At 45.1% G+C, this 22,312-nt stretch overlaps 1 protein-coding gene across 7 annotated transcripts in view; it reads left to right on the plus strand.

The window, feature by feature from the left end:
- exoc3l1 (exocyst complex component 3-like 1) overlaps positions 1-6,886 on the plus strand; it is a 137,741-nt gene extending 130,855 nt beyond the window's left edge. For 4 of the 7 annotated variants that reach the window (XM_085913787.1, XM_085913786.1, XM_085913789.1 and 1 more), the window contains 2 exons: positions 5,892-6,025; positions 6,140-6,886. In XM_085913787.1, the coding sequence (XP_085769913.1) occupies positions 5,892-6,025; positions 6,140-6,326 (321 nt within the window). In that variant the 3' untranslated portion in view covers positions 6,327-6,886. Of the gene's footprint in view, positions 1-5,891; positions 6,026-6,139 lie in introns of those variants that run through there. The other 3 variants (XM_085913791.1, XM_085913792.1, XM_085913790.1) reach the window with 2 other exon arrangements.
- The last annotated feature ends 15,426 nt before the right edge of the window (positions 6,887-22,312 follow it).

Below are 22,312 nucleotides of genomic sequence, written 5' to 3' on the forward strand. Positions count from 1 at the left end.
AACCCATGGAATCTAATGATAATAACATTTTTCCCAACACTGAATACAACATGAAAGCCCTGCAGCGCATAGTGAACACAGCCAGTAGGATTATTGGTGCTTCACTCCCCTCCCTGAAGGACATTTACACCTCCCATCTCACCCGCAAGGCGACCACGATTGTGTGTGATGTGAGTCACCCCACTCACACTTTGTTTGATCTGCTGCCCTCTGGGAAGAGGTACAGAAGCCTGCGCTCTCGCACCACCAGACTCACCAACAGCTTCATTCTCCAGGCTGTCAGGATCCTGAACTCTCTCCCCCCTCCACCCTCGGCTGCATAACGTCCTGTACTTTTGCGCTATATTCTGGCTGTCTGCTGTATGCACGCTTGCTCCATTTTGCTCTTCTTAATTATCTATTTATTTATTTATTTATTTATTTATTATTTATTTATTTGGGTTATTTGCTTATTACTTATTCATCACTCTTATCTATTAGTTTTTACTCTTTGTGCTATTTGCTTGTATGTATTGTGTAATGTGTCTAGTCACCGTGGGATGGTGGGAAACGTAAAATCGATCTCTTTGTGTGTCTTGGCATGTGAAGAAATTGACAATAAAGCAGACTTTGACTTTGACTTCATTTAGATGTATTCTTTCACTGATTCTTCAAGATGATGTATTTGGTCGGAATGTTTTGCCGTTTGATGTGATTTCGCCTCATTAACATCTTTCATAAATCTGACCTGCAGGGGCTGAAGTGATGGAAACTGTTATTCATAATAACAGTGTCCTATTTAATGGAAATTACTGATAGTAGTTTTTTGTTGAAATGTGTTTTTTTAATGCTGTTTGTCAAGTCAAGTCAAGTTTATTTGTATAGCCCTAAATCACAAGCAGTCTCAAAGGGCTTCACATAGACAATCAATTGACAATCATTCTCAAAGCATCCCCTGATCTTGGGCTCCCAAAAGGGCAAGGAAAACTCCCAAAAACCCTACCAGGGGAAAATCAGAAACCTTGAGAAGGGATCACAGATGGAAGGATCCCCCTTTCAGGATCACCAGGCTGCAATGGATGCAAAGAGGGCACATAAAATACATATGGAAATCAAAAAGTGGATGTCCAGGCCAAAGCGAAGAGCTGTCGGAGGTGCCTTTGATTGTCCTGGCAGTGTCCTCTAGGAGGGTAATCCGCTGCAGTTTCCTCATGCTGAATTGGTCCACGAGAATCTAGATAGCCGCCGTCAGCTTGGGTGTCACCTAACCACCTCCCCAGCCGGAGAGGGGTGGGGGGAGTGGGGTCGGGGAGAGGGAGCAAAAACAAACTCCAGCCGAATTGGCTACTACAGGTTAATTAAAGGCCATATCATAGAAATATGTCTTTAAACGTGTCTTAAATGTTCCTACTGAGGTAGCAGTTCTAATATCCATTGGTAGGGGATTCCAGAGCTCTGGAGCCCGAATAGAAAATGCTCTAGCCCCTGCAGACATTTTCTTGGCCCTCGGTGTCACTAAAAGACTAGCGTTTTGCGAACGAAGGTTACGAGATGGAACACAAGGAACGACTAAGTCGACGAGATATGAAGGCGCTAAGCCATGCAATGATTTATAGAAGAACCTTGAAGTCACATCTTAAATGGACCGGGAGCCAGTGTAAATTGGCTAATATTGGGGTAATGTGATCAAATTTTCTTGTCCATGAGAGCAGCCTTGCAGCAGCATTTTGTACTAACTGTAGACTTTTGATAATGGACTTTGGAAGACCAGAGAATAATGCATTACAGTAGTCCAGGCGCGACGTGATAATTGCATGTATAATAATTTCCGCATCACCGGTCGAGAGGATTGGGCAAATCTTGGCAATATTACGAAGGTGAAAAAATGCTATTCTGGTTATATTCTTAATGTGCTTTTCAAAGAAGAGCTTTTGGTCAAATATTACCCCGAGATTAGTTACAGTATCACTCTGAGTGATAGTACGGTTATCCATAGTTATAGTGGTTCCCTTAAATAAATGTTGATAACGAGCCGGACCAATTATCAACATCTCAGTTTTATCTGGGTTCAGACGAAGGAAGTTGAGATACATCTATTGCTTGATCTCCGCAAGGCATGCCTCAAGATTACAACAATCCCGCGGATCTGTCATTGATAACGGCATATATAATTGGGTGTCGTCCGCGTAACATTGAAAACTAATATTATATTTAAGTATTATGTCCCCAAGCGGAATCATATAAATATTAAATAGAATTGGTCCTAGTACCGATCCCTGTGGGACACCACACGTAACTTTATAGAGCTCAGAGGACGCATTGCCATGGACCACTCGGTGCGTCCTGTCTGATAGATACGAATGAAACCAGCCAAGTGCTGACCCCAAAATACCAACACAACCTTTAAGACGCTCTAATAAAATATCAAAGTCTACAGTGTCGAAGGCCGCACTAAGATCGAGTAGTAACAATATCGATGAAGTGTTTGAATCCATAGCTATGAGGAGATCATTAGTCACTTTAGCAAGTGCTGTCTCAGTGGAATGATTAGCTCTAAAACCAGACTGAAAAGATTCATATCGATTATTAGCGACCATGTAATCAATAAACTGCTGCGCTACTACCTTTTCAAGAACTTTTGCTATGAATGGGAGATTTGAAACTGGCCTATAGTTACTGAGACAGTCCAGGTCAAGATTTGGTCGCTTAAGTAGCGGTTTAATGATAGCGGTTTTAAAGGGTGTTGGCACTATCCCAGAGGAGACAGACAGATTAATTATATTTAAAACGGACGGTCCAAAGATTTTAAATAATTCTTTAAATAGTTTGGCTGGAAGCGGGTCGAGTAAACATGTTGTTTTTTAGCCGCACTAACGAATTGTGTAAGCCTTTCGAGGGACACGCTTTTAAAATTTGAGAGGGTCATTGCATGATTGTCAGTGTCGTTAATCGGCGGTCCCAACTGAGTGATCGGAATGGTCATCTTGATCTTATCCCTAATGGATTCAATCTTTTGAGCAAAGAATTTCATGAACTCGTCAGCCGAGGGAAAGGAGCTATCGGGGGTCGGCTGGCGTAGTGTTTGATTTGCCACTGTATCAAATAGGTATTTAGGATTGTTCTTATTGAGATTAATGACCTGTGAAAAATAACGAGTTTTTGCTAAGATAAGCGCATCTTTATATTTCAGGAGGCTGTCGCGCCATGCCTGATGGAAAATCTCAAGTTTGGTTAAACGCCATTTGCCCTCATGCTTTCTACTTAATTGCTTAAGTGAACGTGTTTCATCTGTGAACTACGGAGTAGGCAATCTACGGTGAGTTTTCAGACGTAGCGGCGCCACAGAGTCGATGGCGTTTAACAATGTAGCATTGAATTCATTTTTAAGATTATCAATAGAGCCGGTATATGAGGGAAATATGGCAGTTGCTGGTGGCAGTAGCTCAGATAGCGCAGTTGCAGTCATGGAGTTAATATTACGGCAAATTCTGATTGCTCTCTTGTCTTTGACTAAGAACAAAAATTTCAGATTTTATTAAGTAGTGATCAGACAAAACAGTAGTGGATGGCAGTAATGTTATTTTAGAGGTTGCCAGTCCTCGGGATAATACCAGATCTAAGGTATTACCATTCTTATGTGTTGCTACCTGTACGGCTTGCGTAAAACCAAACGTATCAATTAGAGTCTGAAACGCCGAAGTAAGTGGCTCTGACGGTAAATTCATGTGGATGTTAAAATCGCCCATTCATTCATTCATTTTCTGAACCGCTTTGTCCCCACGGGGGGGTCGCGGGCGTGCTGGAGCCTATCCCAGCCATCATCGGGCAGTAGGCGGGGGACACCCTGAACCGGTTGCCAGCCAATCGCAGGGCACACAGAGACGAACAACCATCCGCACTCGCACTCATACCTAGGGACAATTTTGAGTCTTCAATCGGCCTACCAAGCATGTTTTTGGGATGTGGGAGGAAACCGGAGCAACCGGAGAAAACCCACGCGGGCTCGGGGAGAACATGCAAACTCCACACAGGGAGGGCCGGAGGTGGAATCGAACCCGCACCCTCCTAACTGTGAGGCAGACGTGCTACCCACTGCCCCACCGAGCCGCCCTAAAATCGCCCATGACTATTATATTATCCGCATTTGTCACTAGATCAGCCACTAATTCTGAAAATTCATCCAGGAAGCCAGAGTAAGCCCCAGGTGGACGGTAAATAACAGCAAGATAAAATGACGGTAAAGCGGTGGATCGGACAGTGAGAACTTCAAATGTTTTAAATACGTTAATCGAACGAGGCGTAAATCTAAGATCGGAATTTGAGATGAGGGCAACACCCCCACCCTTTTTTCGAGGACGCGCCACATGCGAGCTCACAAAATTTGGAGGCGAGGCCTCATTAAGCGGTAGCAGTTCATTAGGTTTTAACCAGGTCTCGCAAAGACCAAATATATTTAGATTATGTTCCGTGATGAGGTCATTAACGAGAACTGCTTTCGTATGAAGCGATCTAATATTCATAAAACCAAGTTTAAGTGTAATTGGTTGATCAGGATTTGTATTTATCAAAGGATTTTTAAACAAAATAAAAGTAAGATTGTGTTCTCTAGGCCTGACATTACCTCTCAATTGTTTATTAGCGCGGTGGGACGATAGGACCGTAGGAATTTGATAGTAAATATTTTGTACACACGTAATATTATCTGAAACAGGCACCATATCATCAGCTATACCGGTCGGGGTGGAGCGATTGGATTTGTCTGCCAAATCAGTAGGAAGTGTGTTCATGTGTACTGTAGCACTATTCAAACTGTGACGCTCTAGTCTACGCAAGGAGCTATGTGCATGCTCGAAGTCTAGCCTAGCGCTAGTCAACTTTAACTTAACTGACTCCAAACCCATCCTGACAGGTGGTCTAGTCACCTGTGCCCCGGCCTGCTCTAAGGTGACCTGTCATGAGTGGCTCAAACAGTAATCTATATTCCTAGAAAGAGTGAAGGTGACTTCACGTTTAGGATGAAGGCCGTCCATCCTCAGCAGGTCAGGGCGGCCCCAGAAGGAGGACCAGTTATCTATAAAATACAGTCCCTGCTTTTTACAGAACCCAGCCATCTATCGATTAAAGGAGACTAATCTACTAAACCTCTCATCAGAGCCTCTCCTAGGCAGGGGGCCAGAGACAAATACTCGATGCCGACTCATCTTTCTGGCGAGATCACAAGTCCTCGCTATGTTTCTCTTTGTGATCTCAGATTTCCTCATCCTAACATCATTGGCGCCGACGTGTATCACTATATCCGAGTAGCTATGTTGTTGAAACTACGCTGTTGACTAGTCCTATTGCGAGTCAGCTCCCTAAGATTAGCTTCTATGTCGGGTGCTCTGCCCCCAGAAATACACATTACCGTGGCTGGATTTTTAAGCGTGATATTTCGGGTGATGGAGTCACCTATGACCAAGGTGCGAGGGCCAGTAGACGGAGATGACTTTGAACGGCTATGCGTCTTACCTGGCTCATCGCGATTAGCAAGCCGCTTGGGGCTATTGATAACGGGGCTGTTGGATGGATGGATGGATGGATGGATGGATGGATGGATGGATGGATGGATGGATGGATGGTGTGTGTGTGTGTGTGTGTGTGGTGTGTGTGTGTGTGTGTGTGTGTGTGTGTGTGTGTGTGTGTGTGTGTGTGTGTGTGTGTGTGTGAGAGAGAGAGAGAGAGAGAGAGAGAGAGAGAGAGAGAGAGAGAGAGAGAGAGAGAGTGAGTGAGTGAGTGAGAGTGACCGGGAACACACACACAAACAATATAAATATTGATTATGGTTGTATAAGTGATGGAAATTCCTGTGTATGTGAGAATGTTTTTATTATGTCAGGACTGAGTTGTAAGACTGACCTCAATTATCTTTAAAGGAAGGTGATGGGTTACAATCTGAAGTGGAACCATTGACCTTACTTCCAGTCTTGGCTGACTTCATCAAACTTCAAAACCCCAGCATGCTCCCTCTTGAGGTGTCTGGACTTGCAACAAAATATCCCGACATCAGGTCAGTAAAATCTGCTTTCATCAGCCATGGTTGAAGATCAAAAAGAAAAGAGAAAATTGAATGTGAATGCTCGGAAAAACTACTAAAAGAATAATGTCTCTTTTGACGGTCCAGTGAAGAGCATGTGTCTGTGTTGCTGGACATCCGTGGTGACGTCTCCAGGGACACAAGATTGTCCGTACTGGAGCTTCTGCAACAGAGTACCGCCCCTCTGCAAGCTGCATACCGCCCTATTTTCACAGATATCCAGGCGTCTCCTTACACTATGGCCTTCTGCTTACCAACTGCCAAATGTACATGATGAGAGACTTTGCACCATTAGACTCTGAATAGAGCAAACGATCATCCTAACATGCATGTTGGTGTGCAGGATGCTTTGACATTACACAATTTTTTTTGGGAGAAATGAACAAGCTATCGTATATTTTTGATTTACAGTCATTCACAGGACCTATGTAGTTCCAGTGCAACCTCCAGCCGAACGCAATGATGCTTGGGTGACTTCCATGTTGTTTCATTTCAAAATAAATGTTAATGTTTTGTCCTTAATATAATGGGTGCATGTATTGATGAGAATATAAACTTTACTCCTGTTAAGATTCTGCATATGGTTTTTCCAGGTCCACTGACCAAGCCATGGTGAACTATAAATCTCAAATCCAACGAACTTGTGATGTTGTGTAAAACACCCCTCTGTGAGTCATCACCTTATCATTGTGGAAGGGTTTGCGTGCCCTAATGATCCTAGGAGCCAAGTTGTCTGGGGCTTTATGCCCCTGGCAGGGTCATCCATGGCAAATGGGTCCTAGGTGAGGGGCCAGACAAAGCACAGCTCATACACCTCTTATGATGAGAAATAAAAATGGACCTTGTTTTCCCTTGCCCGGACGCGGGTCACCAGGGCCCCCCTCTGGAGCCAGGCCTGGAATTAAGACTCGAAGGTGAGCGTTTGGTGGCTGGGCCTTCAACCCATGGGGCCCGGCCGGGCACAGCCCAAAAAGGCAAGGTTGTCCCCCTTCTCATGGGCTCACCACCTGTGAGAGAGGCCAAAGGGGTCGGGTGCAGAATGAACTGGGCGGCAGCCCAAGGAAGGGACCTTGGCGGTCTGATCCCCGGCTACACAAGCTGGCTCTTGGGACATGGAATGTCACCTCTCTGGCAGGAAAGGAGCCTGAGCTGGTGTGCGAGGCAGAAAAGTTACGACTAGACATAGTCGGACTTGACTCCACACACAGTTTGGGTCCTGGTACAAGTCCTCTTGAGAAGGGCTGGACTCTCTTCCACTCTGGAGTTGCCCACGGGGAGAGGCGCCGAGCAGGTGTGGGCATACTTATGCACCCCGGCTGGGTGCCTTGTTGAACGAGAGGGTAACTTCCCTCTGCCTTTGTGGATGAGGACGCGTCCTGACTGTTGTTTGTGTCTATGCACCAAACGGCAGCTCAGAATACCAACTTCATTGGAAGAAGTGCTGGAGAGTGCTGGAGTTCTGGGTACTAGGGCGGGATGGAGCGGGAGATCAAATTGGCGCAGCGTCTGCTGTGATGCGGACTCTGTACCAGCCGGTCGTGAAGCGAGAGCAAGTGATGGGTATATGAGGCTTCATTGGGTTTTGGGGCTTTCCAACCAAGCAGTTTGCAAATAGGTTCATTTCTCGAGGCATCATGTGCACACAAACCCTCCTGCTGGTCAACAGGAGTACTTCGTTCCATTACGGAGATTTACATTCACCTTTATGTTTTGCTTCATGTAGCCTGATCAAAATAAATAAAATGTCTCTCTGCATGTGCAGTCACATGTAACATTGAACGAAGTGGAATATTGTGTTTCAATATGAAAATACCATCAATGTGTATTAAGACACTAAAAGTTGACGGAACACATTTTGTTTTGAAGGGCGGCTGTGTTTTAACAAGGAAAGACTGATGTGCTTATGGATGATGATGACTTATACTTGTGATTGTGCTTGTGAACAGTAGAGAGGGTGGTATATGTACTTGTGCACCTGAGGGGGTTTGTTATTGTTGGTTTTTATTCAATAACAATATTTTTTCCACAATATTTGGATTTAGGCAATTTCTCCTCTTAGAAATTACCGTAATTTTCGGACTATTAGTCGCTCTGGAGTATAAATCGCACCACCCATAAAATGCACAATAACGTGGAAAAAAACATATATAAGTCGCTCCGGAGTATAAGTCGCACTTTTGGGGCAAATGTATTTGTCAAAATCCAACACATGCATGTCTAATTATTCCACAGACCCATATAACGATATACAAAGTATATGTCAAATAACTATCATATAGCAACAATATTACCAAACCATCTGTCACTCCAAATCATAAATTCGCACTTTTGGGGCAAATGTATTTGTCAAAATCCAACACATGCATGTCTAATTATTCCACAGACCCATATAACGATATACAAAGTATATGTCAAATAACTATCATATAGCAACAATATTACCAAACCATCTGTCACTCCAAATCATAAATTCCATCGATCATTGATCGTGTAAACAATGCCGCGTACGCGCGCCGTCGGACTCGTGATTTGCATGTCTGGCGTGATTGTGCGCATGCTGTCCATTACAAGCAGAGCTTGCATCCTAAATTGCATTGCTGCCCATACTGTTTTTTTTTTTTTTTTTTTTTTTTTACATCACCACACTAAATTCTCTTCACCAGACCTGTGCTTTTTAAAAACTCAAAAAAACAGCGCTTTCCCCTCCCAGTTGTTGCGTCACGGCCAATGGTGAAATTTAAATCACCCTCGTTCAGTTTAGTTCGAAAATAACTATATTTCTTTTTCAGTTGTTTTTTTTTGTTTTGTTTATTTGTTTCATGAACTTGAATATTGTGCTTTAAAGTGTGAATTGCTTTATTCGTTTTTTCAGTCTATTAAAAATAATATGTGAGGTGATCAACTGTACTAGTAAGTAATGTGTTAATGATCAAGTAAATTTTTTTGAAAAAAAACCCACATATAAGTCGCTCCTGAGTATAAGTCTCTCACAGGCTCCATGAAAATTCTTTGTTTGCAAAGAATCTCGTACTGTAGCACAGAAATTAGCTCGCGTCATGAGGCACACCCCACTGCTTTTCCGTCCTCCTAACAATCTTAACCAGGTAAAGCCCGAAACAATCGACCCCGGGCGAGAAAGGTCTGAGGCGTTGCGGGGGCAAATCTGACATCCGCGGGACTGTTGGTTGACCTCTCCAACGCTGACAGGTAGAGCAGTTGAGCTGGTGATGTCGGAAGACTGACGTCCGCACAGGATCTAATACTATCTCCGTCGTTCAGCATAGACCCGTTCTGTGCCTGGGTGCAGTAGGTGTAGGGTGGGTATTTGCACAAAGGTTATTTGTGTTTACCTCACCACCAAAGAATGGATGCTGAACTTTGTCTTTTTACTTACGGACTTTAAACTTAACGGACGTCAAACAAGATTGGTGGTCATTGTTTACCAAAGTAAAAGCAGTTGTTTGCAAATAACACCAATAACACCCTAACCCAGCAAATTAAGTTCAAGAGTTAGGAGACGAAAATGCCTACCCATTAATAGGAAATATGAAAAGCTGAATTGTTCGAGGAAATCATGTCTTTGATGAGAGGTTTCACAGCTGGGTGCCTCAGATCAAGCACAATTGGATGAATCTCTCCAACGCTTGGGCTCTGTAGTCTGCGTAGCCTTCCCCCCACACGGCTGAGACCCGTCGCAGCGTCCCACTCTGGAGCAAGGCTGAGTAAAAGACTGTGGTTTGACACGGGCTTCTCTGCTTTAAGGGCAGCAACTTCGCCTGAGAAGCTGTGTGCTTGACATCCTCTCATTAGAAAGACTTCCGCATCGGGATGACTCATGAGCTGGTTGTGCACTGGATCTGTTGCAGCCGCCCTGCGAGCTTGTTGCATTGCTTCAACCACGTCCCTCCATGAGCTGTACTGGGTAGCATCAGGGATGTTGAAAGGGGGCTCCACAGTGGCAAAGCAGCAGAAGGTAATACCTTTCAGTTCAGATGAGCCTGCTGTTGAGGTTCGCTCTGGTTTCTTTGGGCAGTGCTCTGCACTTTGTTTAAGGAGTGGGGGTCCTTGACTCCAGCAGCCGGGTCCTGCTACCTCCAGCAGAGACTTCCCCATTGTTATATCGTCCGATGGATTGTTTGGACTGTCGATGTAACTCCAAGTCTGGCGTTCGGTTAGTTCTTGGATCTCCGATACGCAGGATCCAACAAACACCTTATATCGACAGGAATCCGATTGAAGCCACTCCAATATTGTGGTGGAGTCGGACCACAACACCGTCTGTCCAAGGGGAAGCGTCATCTCTGTCAGATCTAAATATCATCAGACATTAATTAACACTGAAACAAAGAGAAGACAACCAGGATTGATTTACTCGCAAGGAGAACAATGGAGAAAGGAAGCTCAGTTACAATCTCCATCAATTCTGAGTTCTTACTCTGCATTCACCTCTTTTTTAATGATTTGGTCTCCCTGGTTACAAAGGCATTGCTACACTAAAGGGAGGGGAGATTCTGGCTGTAGCAACACTGATTAGCTAACAAATGTTATGTGGTGCGAGGCCTTGGCCGATTTGAGACTCCAGCAGTGCAGTCTGTCCTATTACTTCTGAGCTGGTTGGCAGCCGGTTGGCTGACTCGTCCTGAATCAGATATCTCGAAGTGTGTTGTGTCATTTTCCTGTGGAACAATGCAACTTTCTTGCTAATTTTCACACAATACTAATATTGAGTAAATATGGAATAACTTATATGCAACTACTTCAACAGATATGTCTTTTCTGTAACACTTAAAGACAAACAGTCTCGATCAACAACAATCCATAGATGAAAGCTACAGAATTGATTAAAAGAGAAAGAAGTTCCTTTGAACTAAACAGAGTACTTTTTCAGGTGCGAGGGAGCTCTGCTCATAGCTAGTGAGTTAAGAAAGGAAGGGAGTTGAAGGAACTCTCTGGAGCTAGACAGAGAGCTTTGTTGAAGCAAGGGACTCCCAACTCGTAAATTATGATGCCCTTGGTCAGGCCGACCATCTAATTATTCCTATGTTTATCATATATTTGCTCAAATTCACACATCACCGTAAACAGCCCCTTTTCTCGACTTTCAGTCGTCAGATCACATTCATGAGGACAAATACGTTGACACCAAAGGACAAACGTGATGATGTCATCATTCAGAATCCCACGGATCTGAGAAAAGTCTGGTAACACAGATGCAGGAATTTTGCAATAAAAATCATCATGTTGCCGCTTAGACATGAGGTACACCTGAGCAATTTCATCATCCATGGGCGATATTACTGTAGTGATGAGACGATTAAACAGAGCACGAATGCATGGTATACAACAACATCCATACAAGGTCAGCATAGCAGCATACACTGCAACTGATGGTAAAATTGAGGACACAAGGGCTTTATACTTCTCAAGAGCAGTCATCCACTTGTAGTGCTCTTTCATCCTCGTGTTAAGGGATTGCAGGCCTGCAATCGCCCCCGTCAGGCTCCCATCAGGGGCGGTGTCGTTCTGGATGAAGGTGTAGCATTGTTCTCCGAACATTGCACAGACCCCTCCTTTCTCAGACAACAACATAAAAGCATTGCAGTTCTGGATTGACATTAGGGAAGGCATAGCCAGCTGTTTGTGCACTGCCTCAAGATCCGCTTGTGTCTGTTTGCCCAATTTCTGCAGGTTGTAATGGATGTAATTTATTCTGTCTACGTTCTTGTTCATTGTTCACCAGCAGCAAATGGAGGACTCCCATCCCGCTGCAATTTTGATTCTTATTAATCAGGAACTTCTCTAGGAACTCAAATTGCATCAATTTTGGTAAGATCATTGTCGCCTCAAATTTAAAATACAGTGGAGCCTCGGTTTTCGAACGTCCCGGTTCTCGAACAATTCGGTATTCGAGCAAATAATTCGCGATTTTTTGCTTCGGATGTCGGACGAAATTCGGTTGTCGAAACTCGCAAGATGAGCCGAGAGGACCCGCATGCCAACTGACTCCGTTCGTTATTACATTCTCGCTACTCTGAGGATTGCATCAACTCTAATCATGCCTCCAAATGAAGCAAGTGGGAGCAGTCAAGCCATCCTAAAACACAAAGACCAAATTTCACCACACCCAGATGTGTGTGTGACGATAATCATTGGGACTTTAACTTTGACTTTTACATATTTTTGCCCTGCCAGTTCCCCATTTTAATCATTTTGGTCCCAACAGTAAAACCATAGGGGTTTCTAAAGTCGGGTGTTTCCAGTGGGATAACGAAAAGATTCTGTGGTGATTCGCACTTTGACCAGCGTTCTGGTGGAGAATCCTTGCCTATTGTGTCCACAGAACCACGTTATGTGCTCCCCAGTGCTTTAATATGGAATACTATATCTAGTGATACGTATTCCCATTCACACTCTCACTCACACAGTTTTACGGAATTTTTCGGCTTCCCGCGGACTCCGTCGTCCTTTTTAGACGGACATCTCTGTCGGACACGTCTGTCCTTTTACTTCTTAACACGGATCTCACTGTCCTTTTACTTTTTGACGGAATTTACATTTTCAGCTTTTCTGTGGCTCCGCTGACCTACTACTTGGACCTCACTGTCCTTTGCGGAATTTCAGTTATCTAGGGTCTGTGGACACCGTTGTCCTTCTCTCTCACCTAGGATTTTACAGGGCAAGACGAGCCCTCGGCCGCTCCACTCTTAAAAAAAAAAAAAAAATCCACCCTCTGGTTATCTTCACCTCTGCACCTCAGACTGCCTTCAATCTTCAGATCCCAGCTGACGAGCAGACAGCCAGCCCTTGAAAAGGATTTTGGACCCCTCCCAGAGGTCCTGCCGCGCGCGGTCTTGGTGGATCTCCGCTGACGCCCGCTGGATTCCTCAGATGTATTAGCATCCAGCTCGAAGGACCAATTAAATGTCAGGTCTAAATATCATATCATCAATAACATTAATTCACACACTGAAACAAAGAGGAGAAGACAACTAGGATTGGTTTACTCGCGAGGAGAACAATGGAGAAAGGAAGCTCAGTTACAATCTCCATCAATTCTGAGTTCTTACTCTGCGTTCTCCTCTTTTTAATGTGTGAATGGAGATCTTGCTCTTGGTTCAGGGGTGTAGCCTCTTAGCTCAGCCTCGCTCTCTAATACAGCAAACACATTTGCTGGTGTGCATCTCTCCATGTGAGACTCTTTATTGTTCACCTGCTTCTCTCTTGTTGGGTAATGGCATGCGGAGTGTATGCATGGAGGGGAGTGTAGAGGTGAGTTCAAATTGTAATTCTCATCCTCCTCTTAATCCCTGAGAAATGACCTAATATTCTCCATCAGCTCATGTTTGACGACGTTGTCGATGTTCATATTGACGGTGTTTGTTGGTGACCTGAGCTATTTCGGCCCTTTTTTCCCTCTCACTCCGATATATGGATTCCATTAACTGCTTGAATGATGTGGTGCTCAGAGGGTCACCTGAATGGGGGCTGTGTCGGGCCCTGTCCGTCTCACCCCAGAAGCCTGCATCTGCTTGTCTATTGTCAGCTGCGGCTGCTGCTCCTTTCTGCTCCTCTTCCGCTCCGTTGTCGGGGTGGGAGGAAAAGGCAGGCTCGCGAGGATGGTAGGCAAGGATGTAGTCTTCCAGGCGCTTGGGTGTGCGGCGGGCCCTCGCATGTCGTTCTTGTGCATCAACATGTGTGGGAGGTGTATCTTTTCCTGATGACATTGTCTGTAACAGTCAATTATCCGTCTCGAAGGACCATTTGTCGAGGATAGCGACCTCTAATGCTGAAATTTAATGTGATTGACCACCTCCAGGGCTTCTTGTCATGCCCGTCCCAGAGCACGCTCGGCCTGCACGTCCCTCGGCCACACCCCTTTTGTTACCGTAATGTCTGTCACCTGCTTCCTCTTGTTACCCTGTGTATTTAAGCCCTGCCCGTGTGTTTCTCCCTGTCGCTGTCTACTGTTTTGTCCATTTCTGTCCGTGCCCAGTGTTCCTGTTCTTGTTGTCTGGTTTTTCCTCGGTCTCTCTGGAGGCTCACCGTCAGAATTTTGACCTTGTCCAAGTGGACTTCATGTTGATCGGTCTGTCTGTTTGCTGGCCGTGAGTCTCTATCCCGTCTGTGTCTTCGCTTCCCCACCCGACTCCCTTCCAACTACCGTTTGCCTCAAGAAACCCTGGTCCAAGCTGCATTTGGTTGCCCCTGCTCCATCCGATCCGTGACATTGACCATCACAGCGACTAGCGCTTGGACCAACCGTTGCCGGCTCCCACAACTGCTGCATGGTCGCCAAGGAGCTGGGCTCTAGCGGAGCAAGACGGCCCCCCGACCCAGTTTCGACAGCCCGAATGCTGCGTCCGCCACCAGTTCCGGCGGACAAATCTTATGCGAAAATCATCAGTATCTGATTGGAGCATGCGTGAGGACGCTGGCGCACCTTGGCTGCCGCTGCATGCTGCTCCGACCTTCACCCACCTAGGCTACAGCTTCAGAAACCCCTGCGTGATCTGCGTGTGCTGCCTGGACTTTGCCGGTGAGCGGTCGGACCGAATTGATGAAAAATCTGCCTCCTATTTCAGGGCGGAAACCAGTGAGGCGCGCATTTTTAAGCTGTTGCTGATATGCACTCTCAGCTGCATCATTGAATGGGATGCCACTATGCACTCTGAATTCCTTCAATCAACCCTGGTCCAAGCGGCATTTGGTCACCCTGGCTCCATTCCTCTGTGACAAGTATAAAACAAGACAGTAGCCAAATGCCTCGTCATTTTTAAATAATAGGACAGCATCCTCGGGCAGCCGGCGGGAGGAGGCAGCCTCCCCTTACTGGAACTTAGGCTCCGACCAACACGGCTAGGGGCGCGTAAACGCCAATCCGAAAAAGAGGCACTTCCCTCGGACGCCATTCTCCCGTTTCGGGGTGCCGAGGGAACTAAGTAATACTACTCCTGGTACCTAAAATAAGCTCCAGTGGCAGGCTGGGGCCGAAACTTAATGCTTGACCGAAAAAGAAGCACTTACCCCAAACTGGCCTCAGGAGGTGGCAACGAGCTCCAGAGAATGATATGTCTCCAAAGTCAAGTCCGGGCACCAGGCACCATCCCCGCACACCAGCCCCGAGCACGCGGTCTGGGGGGAATAAAGTACCGCCACTCCTGGTACGTAAAAAATCCTTCAGCTAGGGGGCTTAATCTTTCTCGCGGCGGAGCCACAAGCACCGTCCCCGGACACCGAACCAGACTACAGCCCCCCCCCCTCCCTCCCTCCGCGCCGGAGACAAAAAAATCCCACTCGTGGTACCTAAGGTTTTCTCCAGCAGCGGGCTAGGGACTTAATTAATCTTGTGCCCGAGCCCCAAGTACCAATCCCGGACGCCACCGCCCGACCACTGCAAACACTGCTTGCCACTGGCGGAGTTTGTGATCATAAAGTGCCGTCCTTTTTACCTGCCAAGGCAAATTACTGCGATTCTGCTAGTCGCGGTATACAACATTGAAAGCGACAGGATCATGGCCCTAACTGTACCAGGCTGTCAGTGAACAACAGACAGCGCACCCTGACGGTTTCACCATCTTCGCTGGGGATTTTAATTATTTTAATAAAGTCTGTTTTTCCAAAGCCACACCAGCATGTTCCAATTTTCCAACACGTGGTGACAGCTTCCTGGACCTGGTCTACACTAGACATAAAGAAGCTTTCAAAGCCACCCCCCTCCCCCACATTGGATTTTCTGACCATATCACTGTTATGCTTATGCCCGCATACAGACAAAGAGTGAACGCATCCAGGCCAGTTCGCAAGTGGGTAAGAGTGTGGCCTGAGGGAGCCTCTGATGCTCTTCGAGACTGCTTTGACACAACAGACTGGGAAATGTTTAAGTAGGCAGCCACTTGCAACAATCAGACAGACATAGACTCTGAAACCTCTTACGTCACAAAGTGCAGAGATGATGTGGCCCACACAAAATACATCGTCACTCGGGCTAACTGGAAGCCAGGCTGACAGGGGCTGTCCTCAGGCTGCTGAGGGCCAGAGACAAAGCTTACAGAGCTGGCGATGAAGCTGGCATGAGAACAGCGAGAGCCAACCTGTCCCGGAGCATCAAGGAAGCAAAAAAGGCATTCACTTGCAAGATTACCACCCACTTCGAAGACAGCAGGAACACACAAAGCCTATGGTAAAGCATTCAGACCATCACGGACTATAAACCCGCGCCGCAGAGCTGTGAGGCCAACATCCCTCTACTCAACGATCTGAACCGCTTCTTTACTTGCTCTGACGCTCAGAACAGCACTTGCCCGCTGAAGACCCCTTCCCCTCCACAGGAGGAGCCTGTTAAGGATATTCTGACTCTAACATATTTTGCAAGAACCACACGAGAGACAGTATGCCCTTTGAACACTTGCAAGTGGAGAATTTGTTCGTTACTGTAGATACAGCAATGTCCGAACAAAGTCTGCCGTTGAAGTCATGCAAGAGAGTCTTTATTGAGAGAAGAAGGGTGGGGGTGAGAGTGACAAAGGTGGGGGTGACAATTTACATGTGTGGTGGTCACCACAGACAATGGTTGACCACTTCAGAGGGTCCCAGTTTATTGTTTTACGAGGTCGTGGAAATAAATTCTAGTGGAGCCTTCCAGATGACTAACTAAACAACACACCATTTGGAGAGTGGCAACAACTGAATGGTTAAACTTTTCAGAGTCAAAGAAAGGTAGAAGGTTAAAACAAAGTTCATCATTCTAGTCTACATCCCAACATAATCATACGATCAAGATAGTTCATAAACCCTAACATATCCCTCCTGTTTATCATATGATTATGCCCACCCCGATCAATCAAACATAAGTAAGAAAATATAATGAAGAAAGAAAAACAACAATAAAATCAAAATACAGAAACAGCACACCATTGTACCCATCAGTTGCGAAGCATTTTCGATTGCCAAATCATTAAGTTTCTGTAAAACATGCTCGGCTAAACATCATCTACGCAATCTACGTAGATCAATTTTAGTGTGTGAGTGAAAAACCTGCGGCAAGATGTTATAATGCAGGAAAAGTCTCACACGGTCCCTCTGCCTTAGGCGACCATAATGTTATCAATAACAACAGTCAAGACAAAAACTGCTCGTGATTGTTCAGCCGTCGGGGGCTTGGCACGCCCACTGTTGGAGGGTGAGCACAATTCTCACCCCCTCTGCAGCACTGCTTCGTCGGGGGAGAACCTAGAAATGTCTGCCACGTGGTTGTCGTCTTCAGTCTTCAGTGGCCAGGGTAGACTACCTGGCCACCAAGGGGGAAGAGGATTATTCTGCCTCTATTTGAATTGGGGGCGGGGACGCTGTCGATGGTGGATCTGCTTTCTTGCTAGAACCGTCGTGTTGCAGTCATCAAGTCTAGACCCATCCTGTTTTGCAAGACCATTTGTTCAATAGCCTGCTGGGCCGTTCAGCAATCTTTACTGCAGTGGGGGTGGTGGAATGGTCCCTCCCACCGTGGGCTGGCCCAGTTCTTTGATGACCTTGATGTAGACCCAGTCTCCTGGCTTGGCCTGTGGGGAATAAAAATCAAGCGGCAGTAAATTTGCATTTAACACATCTTTCATTTTGAGCCTTCTGATCATGTAATCTGCCAAGGTCTGTTCTTCATCTGCTTTTTGTAAATTTGGAGTGAACACGGGTAGTCTATATGGTCTCTCATGGATGATTTCAAAAGGCGTTAGCCCTTCTGAATTGGGGGTGATTCTCATATAGAGTTTCACCAAGTCTAGGCACTCCAGCCAGGCTCTGCCTGTTGATTCCATGCATTTTTTCAACCTGCTTTTGATAGTAGCGTTTGCTCGTTCAACCAGGCTTGCACTGGATGGGTGCCAAGCACAGTGGTTTTTTAACGTTATCCCAAGGTGTACAGCCATGTTTTGTACAACTTGGTTCACAAAGTGTGGACCATTGTCACTGTAAATGATCTGCGGGATGCCATGAACCGGTATGACGGTTTTGCAAATGGCTTTTGCCACTGTTAGGGCATCTGCTCGTTTAGATGGAACTATTTCAACCCATTTGGAAAATGCATCAATCATCACTAGACAGTATTTGTGAGGTCCACTTTGTGTGAGTTCAATAAAATCCATGTGCATGATTTGGAATGGGTAAGACGGTTTTGGAAAGGAGCCTCTCTTAGGTCTCATGTTCCCTTGTGGATTATGTTTCACACAAACAAGACATGCATTACAAAAAATTTTTTAAGTAAGCATCTAAACCAAAGGTAGTGAATTGTTGATGTATGATGGACCTCATCCCTCCTGTCGACACATGGCAACGCCCATGTGTCGCAATTGCCGCTGCCTTAAAAAGTGTTTAGAAGCGTGTGTGGGTCAGGCACATTAGGTGCAGATTCGCCAATCAATTTTATTGGTCCTTTGGACTGGAAAAACAGGAGTCTTGCAAGGAGAATCCAAGCACTTCCTAATGATTCCTTCTGACAAAAGACCATTTACGACAGGGGCTATCCCATTTATTGCCTCCTGGCCCAAAGGAGATTCTCTGATCCCGGTTAGATTTGGATGTTAAGTCCTGTCACAAATGGCTCCTTTGATCAGTCAAACAAATGCTGACTAGCCAGGGAAGCGCATAAGCGCGTGCCCTTCAAAACACCCACACCACTTCCTCATAGCTTCTTGAGTAATTAGCAATCCAAAAACAACATTTTCTTTGGGTTTTTTGTTTTTGTTTCCTTAGCATTTAACTTGCACAAAATCACTCTTTCATCAAAGTTGCTCTACCAATCTCCCATAGTAGTCTCCAACAACCTCAACCATTCAACCTATATTTTCCTTTGATCCAGGAAATCATTCGTCCCTGCTCATTTGCATCTCACACACAGTCACCAAAGAGGAGTCTTTTCAACACATTGGTCTCAAGTTATCCAAGTCCTCCACACAACATTCATATACCATTCTCAACACAATCCCTTTCGTAATTATTCCTAATGTTCACTAATCCAAAAAAAACCTCAACACACAAAAAACAGCTTGCGAATTAATCAGATTTTTTTTTTTTTTAAATTAACCAACTCAATCTCTCAGATTTAACTAAAATATAGAAGTTTGTAGACTCTTACAACACAACTAATCAATTATTTTTCTCAAATTAGTTTTGCAGTGTGTAAAAACCACAATTTTGCTTCATCCAATTCCAGAAAACATGTTTTCTCTGTCTTTCGAATTTGTCATCAGGGTGAGACACTAATGAGCACTAGTGTAAACCAGTTTCTGCCTACAGATTTCTTTCTTTTCCTCTCTTTTGTATTTTTTTATTTTTATTCTTCAAAATTGTTTCTGTTTCTGGATAGACCACAGTCTAACAAATTCCTTTGTACACAGGTCCAGCCAAGTTTATCAGTTTAACAAATATGCACACACGTACAGCTCTCGGTGCGAGGGGAGGAGACCTGGCATCAATGATTCGTCACAAGCTGGCCATTTCTTGCGGTCGATCATGAAGCTGGTCCCACCCACGCACGCGAGGACAGCACATTCTAATTTTTCTATTTATCTTTTAGAAACAAGTTGTATTTCTTTACCACTTGGTTTGCAAATTTTAACTTCAGTGTGCACACATAATTTGACCCCTTGTCATTTGTCGTTTGGCATACAATCAGCATTGTCATACGTCTTGTATGTACAGGAGTTCTAATAACCTAAAAAAAATGTTTTAAACCAAAAGTAGGAGCATGAGAGGTCAAAGGAGAGGAAGCCCGTTTTGCTGAAAATTTGGCTTTTCCTCTGCCCCTCCCTCCACCCTTTGATTGGTCTCGTTTTGCATAACGACACACTCTTGCAAAGTGTCCTCGTCTCCCACAGTTCCAACAGTTGTCAGAATCTGGTCGGGGTTTTGAACCATATGGCGGCTTGCGACCTTGTTGGCCTTGACCTCTTCCTCTGCCCCATTGGGAACTTTGGAAGAAGACTGTTGCATCTTCATCTACATGATTATCATCATCATCTAGATGAAATACATCAGAACTTTTGCCTTTCTTGATCACTTTGTCAGCGTCTCTGGCCCACTGCATGGTTGTTGTAACACAAGCAGTGTGTGCTTCCACCAAGTGTTTCCGCACCCTGTTGTCTAATTCAGGTGGGGAACCATTTAGGAGCGCATACTTTAGCTGTTGCTGATAAGCACTCTCAGCTGCATCATTGAATGGGATGCCATTATGCACCCTAAATTCTTTTTCAAATGTTAATGGGATGGCAGCCTCATCATTGTTTATCTTTCCATTTTTGGTCTTTTGAATTTGTTCACTTCGCTCTTGTGAAGTTTTCAACCACACTCTAGCACATTGCAATTCTCCCTCTTTTCTTTCCTTTCTCAGTCCTTTTGTCTTCCCAGCCACACTCTCCTCCAAAACATCAACCACTATTTTCCACATTTCAACTTCCAACTTCCCTTCTACTCCATACTTTTTCTTCCACTTTGGCATGTATCGCATACAATTAAGAAATCTACTTCCCATGTACTTCTCATCACCTTCAAGAGTTAGAGATTTACCGTTTTTTGTTTCCTATCTTAACTTGGTATTTTTAGATTTTTCCACTTTTTATTCAATTTTTTTTTGTTTTACTTTTTTGAGGATCCTCAATGCAGGATTAAATTTACCCTTCAACAAAATTACTAGCCTGTGTATTACCGTTGGTTTTTGCTAGTTTTTTTTTTTTTTTGTCATTTTATCCTACCATTCACACTCTCAACCACACAACTTTCATGCAAACAGCTCGGAAAAACAGGCAAAAAAAAAGAATCTACGCCCTTCTTCAATTAAGAAAAAGAAGCTCTGTTTTTTTTTTTTTAACCCGTTCCTTCCACTGGGACTCCAACCCAAGCTGTTCTTTGGCTCGGAAAAACGTACAAAGAAAAATCTACACTCTTCTTTGAATCACAAAAAAGAAGCTCTGTGTTCCTTAGCACGTTCTTTCCACTGGGACTCCAACCCAAGCCAGATCCCGCAGCTTGGAAGAACAGACAAAAAAGAATCTACGCACCTCTTCAATGAATAAAAAGGAAGCTCTGTTTTCCTTAGTCTGTTCCTTCCACTGGGACTTGAACCCAAGCTATATTCCGTGCACTTTCCACTCTTACGCGTTTCACAACAACACAATCACACAATTTTAGGGCTTTAACTTACTTGTCCCCTGGTTCGTTGCACTGCCGGATCCCGTCAATCCACTGTTGTCCGACGAAGGCAGACCTAAGATGCTGGCCCAGCGAAGAATTTTCTTGCCAGGACTTTTCTTTACCAGGTCCTCCTAATGGACGCTGGCTTGTCGACAATGCAGCACGTTGTCCTCCGTCGATCAGCAGTGGGTATGTTGGATCCGGGTCACGGCACCAAAATGTTAGGGATGTTCTGACTCTAACATATTTTGCAAGAACCACACGAGAGACAGTATGCCCTTTGAACACTTGCAAGTGGAGAATTTGTTCGTTACTGTAGATACAGCAATGTCCGAACAAAGTCTGCCGTTGAAGTCATGCAAGAGAGTCTTTATTGAGAGAAGAAGGGTGGGGGTGAGAGTGACAAAGGTGGTGGTGACAATTTACATGTGTGGTGGTCACCCCAGACAATGGTTGACCACTTCAGAGGGTCCCAGTTTATTGTTTTACGAGGTCGTGGAAATAAATTCTAGTGGAGCCTTCCAGATGACTAACTAAACAACACACCATTTGGAGAGTGGCAACAACTGAATGGTTAAACTTTTCAGAGTCAAAGAAAGGTAGAAGGTTAAAACAAAGTTCATCATTCTAGTCTACATCCCAACATAATCATACGATAGTCATCAAGATAGTTCATAAACCCTAACAGAGCCCCTGTGCCTCTCTGCCGATAGCGTGAGGAGGACACTTTCTGCTATCAACACCCGTAAGGCGGCGGGCCCAGACAACATCCCAGGTCAAGCGCTGAAGGACTGCGATGAGGAGCTTAAGGGTGTCTTCACAGACATCTTTAACATTTCCCTGCAGCAGGCCATCGTCCCATCATATTTCAAGGCTGCCACCATCATACCTGTGCCGAAGAGAACTGCTCCATCCTGCTTCAATGACTACCGCCCCGTGGCACTGACACCCATCCTCTTGAAGTGCTTTGAGGGGCGTGTCATGACACACATCAGATCCAATCAGATCCATTCTTCCCCCCGCCCTTGAACCCTTCAAGTTTGCGTACCGAACTAAATGGTCCTCTGAGGATGCAATCTGCTC

The sequence above is a fragment of the Syngnathus leptorhynchus genome, chromosome 6 (assembly GCF_054491065.1).
Source record: "Syngnathus leptorhynchus isolate UIUO chromosome 6, UIUO_Slep, whole genome shotgun sequence".
Classification (NCBI taxonomy): Eukaryota; Metazoa; Chordata; class Actinopteri; order Syngnathiformes; family Syngnathidae; genus Syngnathus; species Syngnathus leptorhynchus.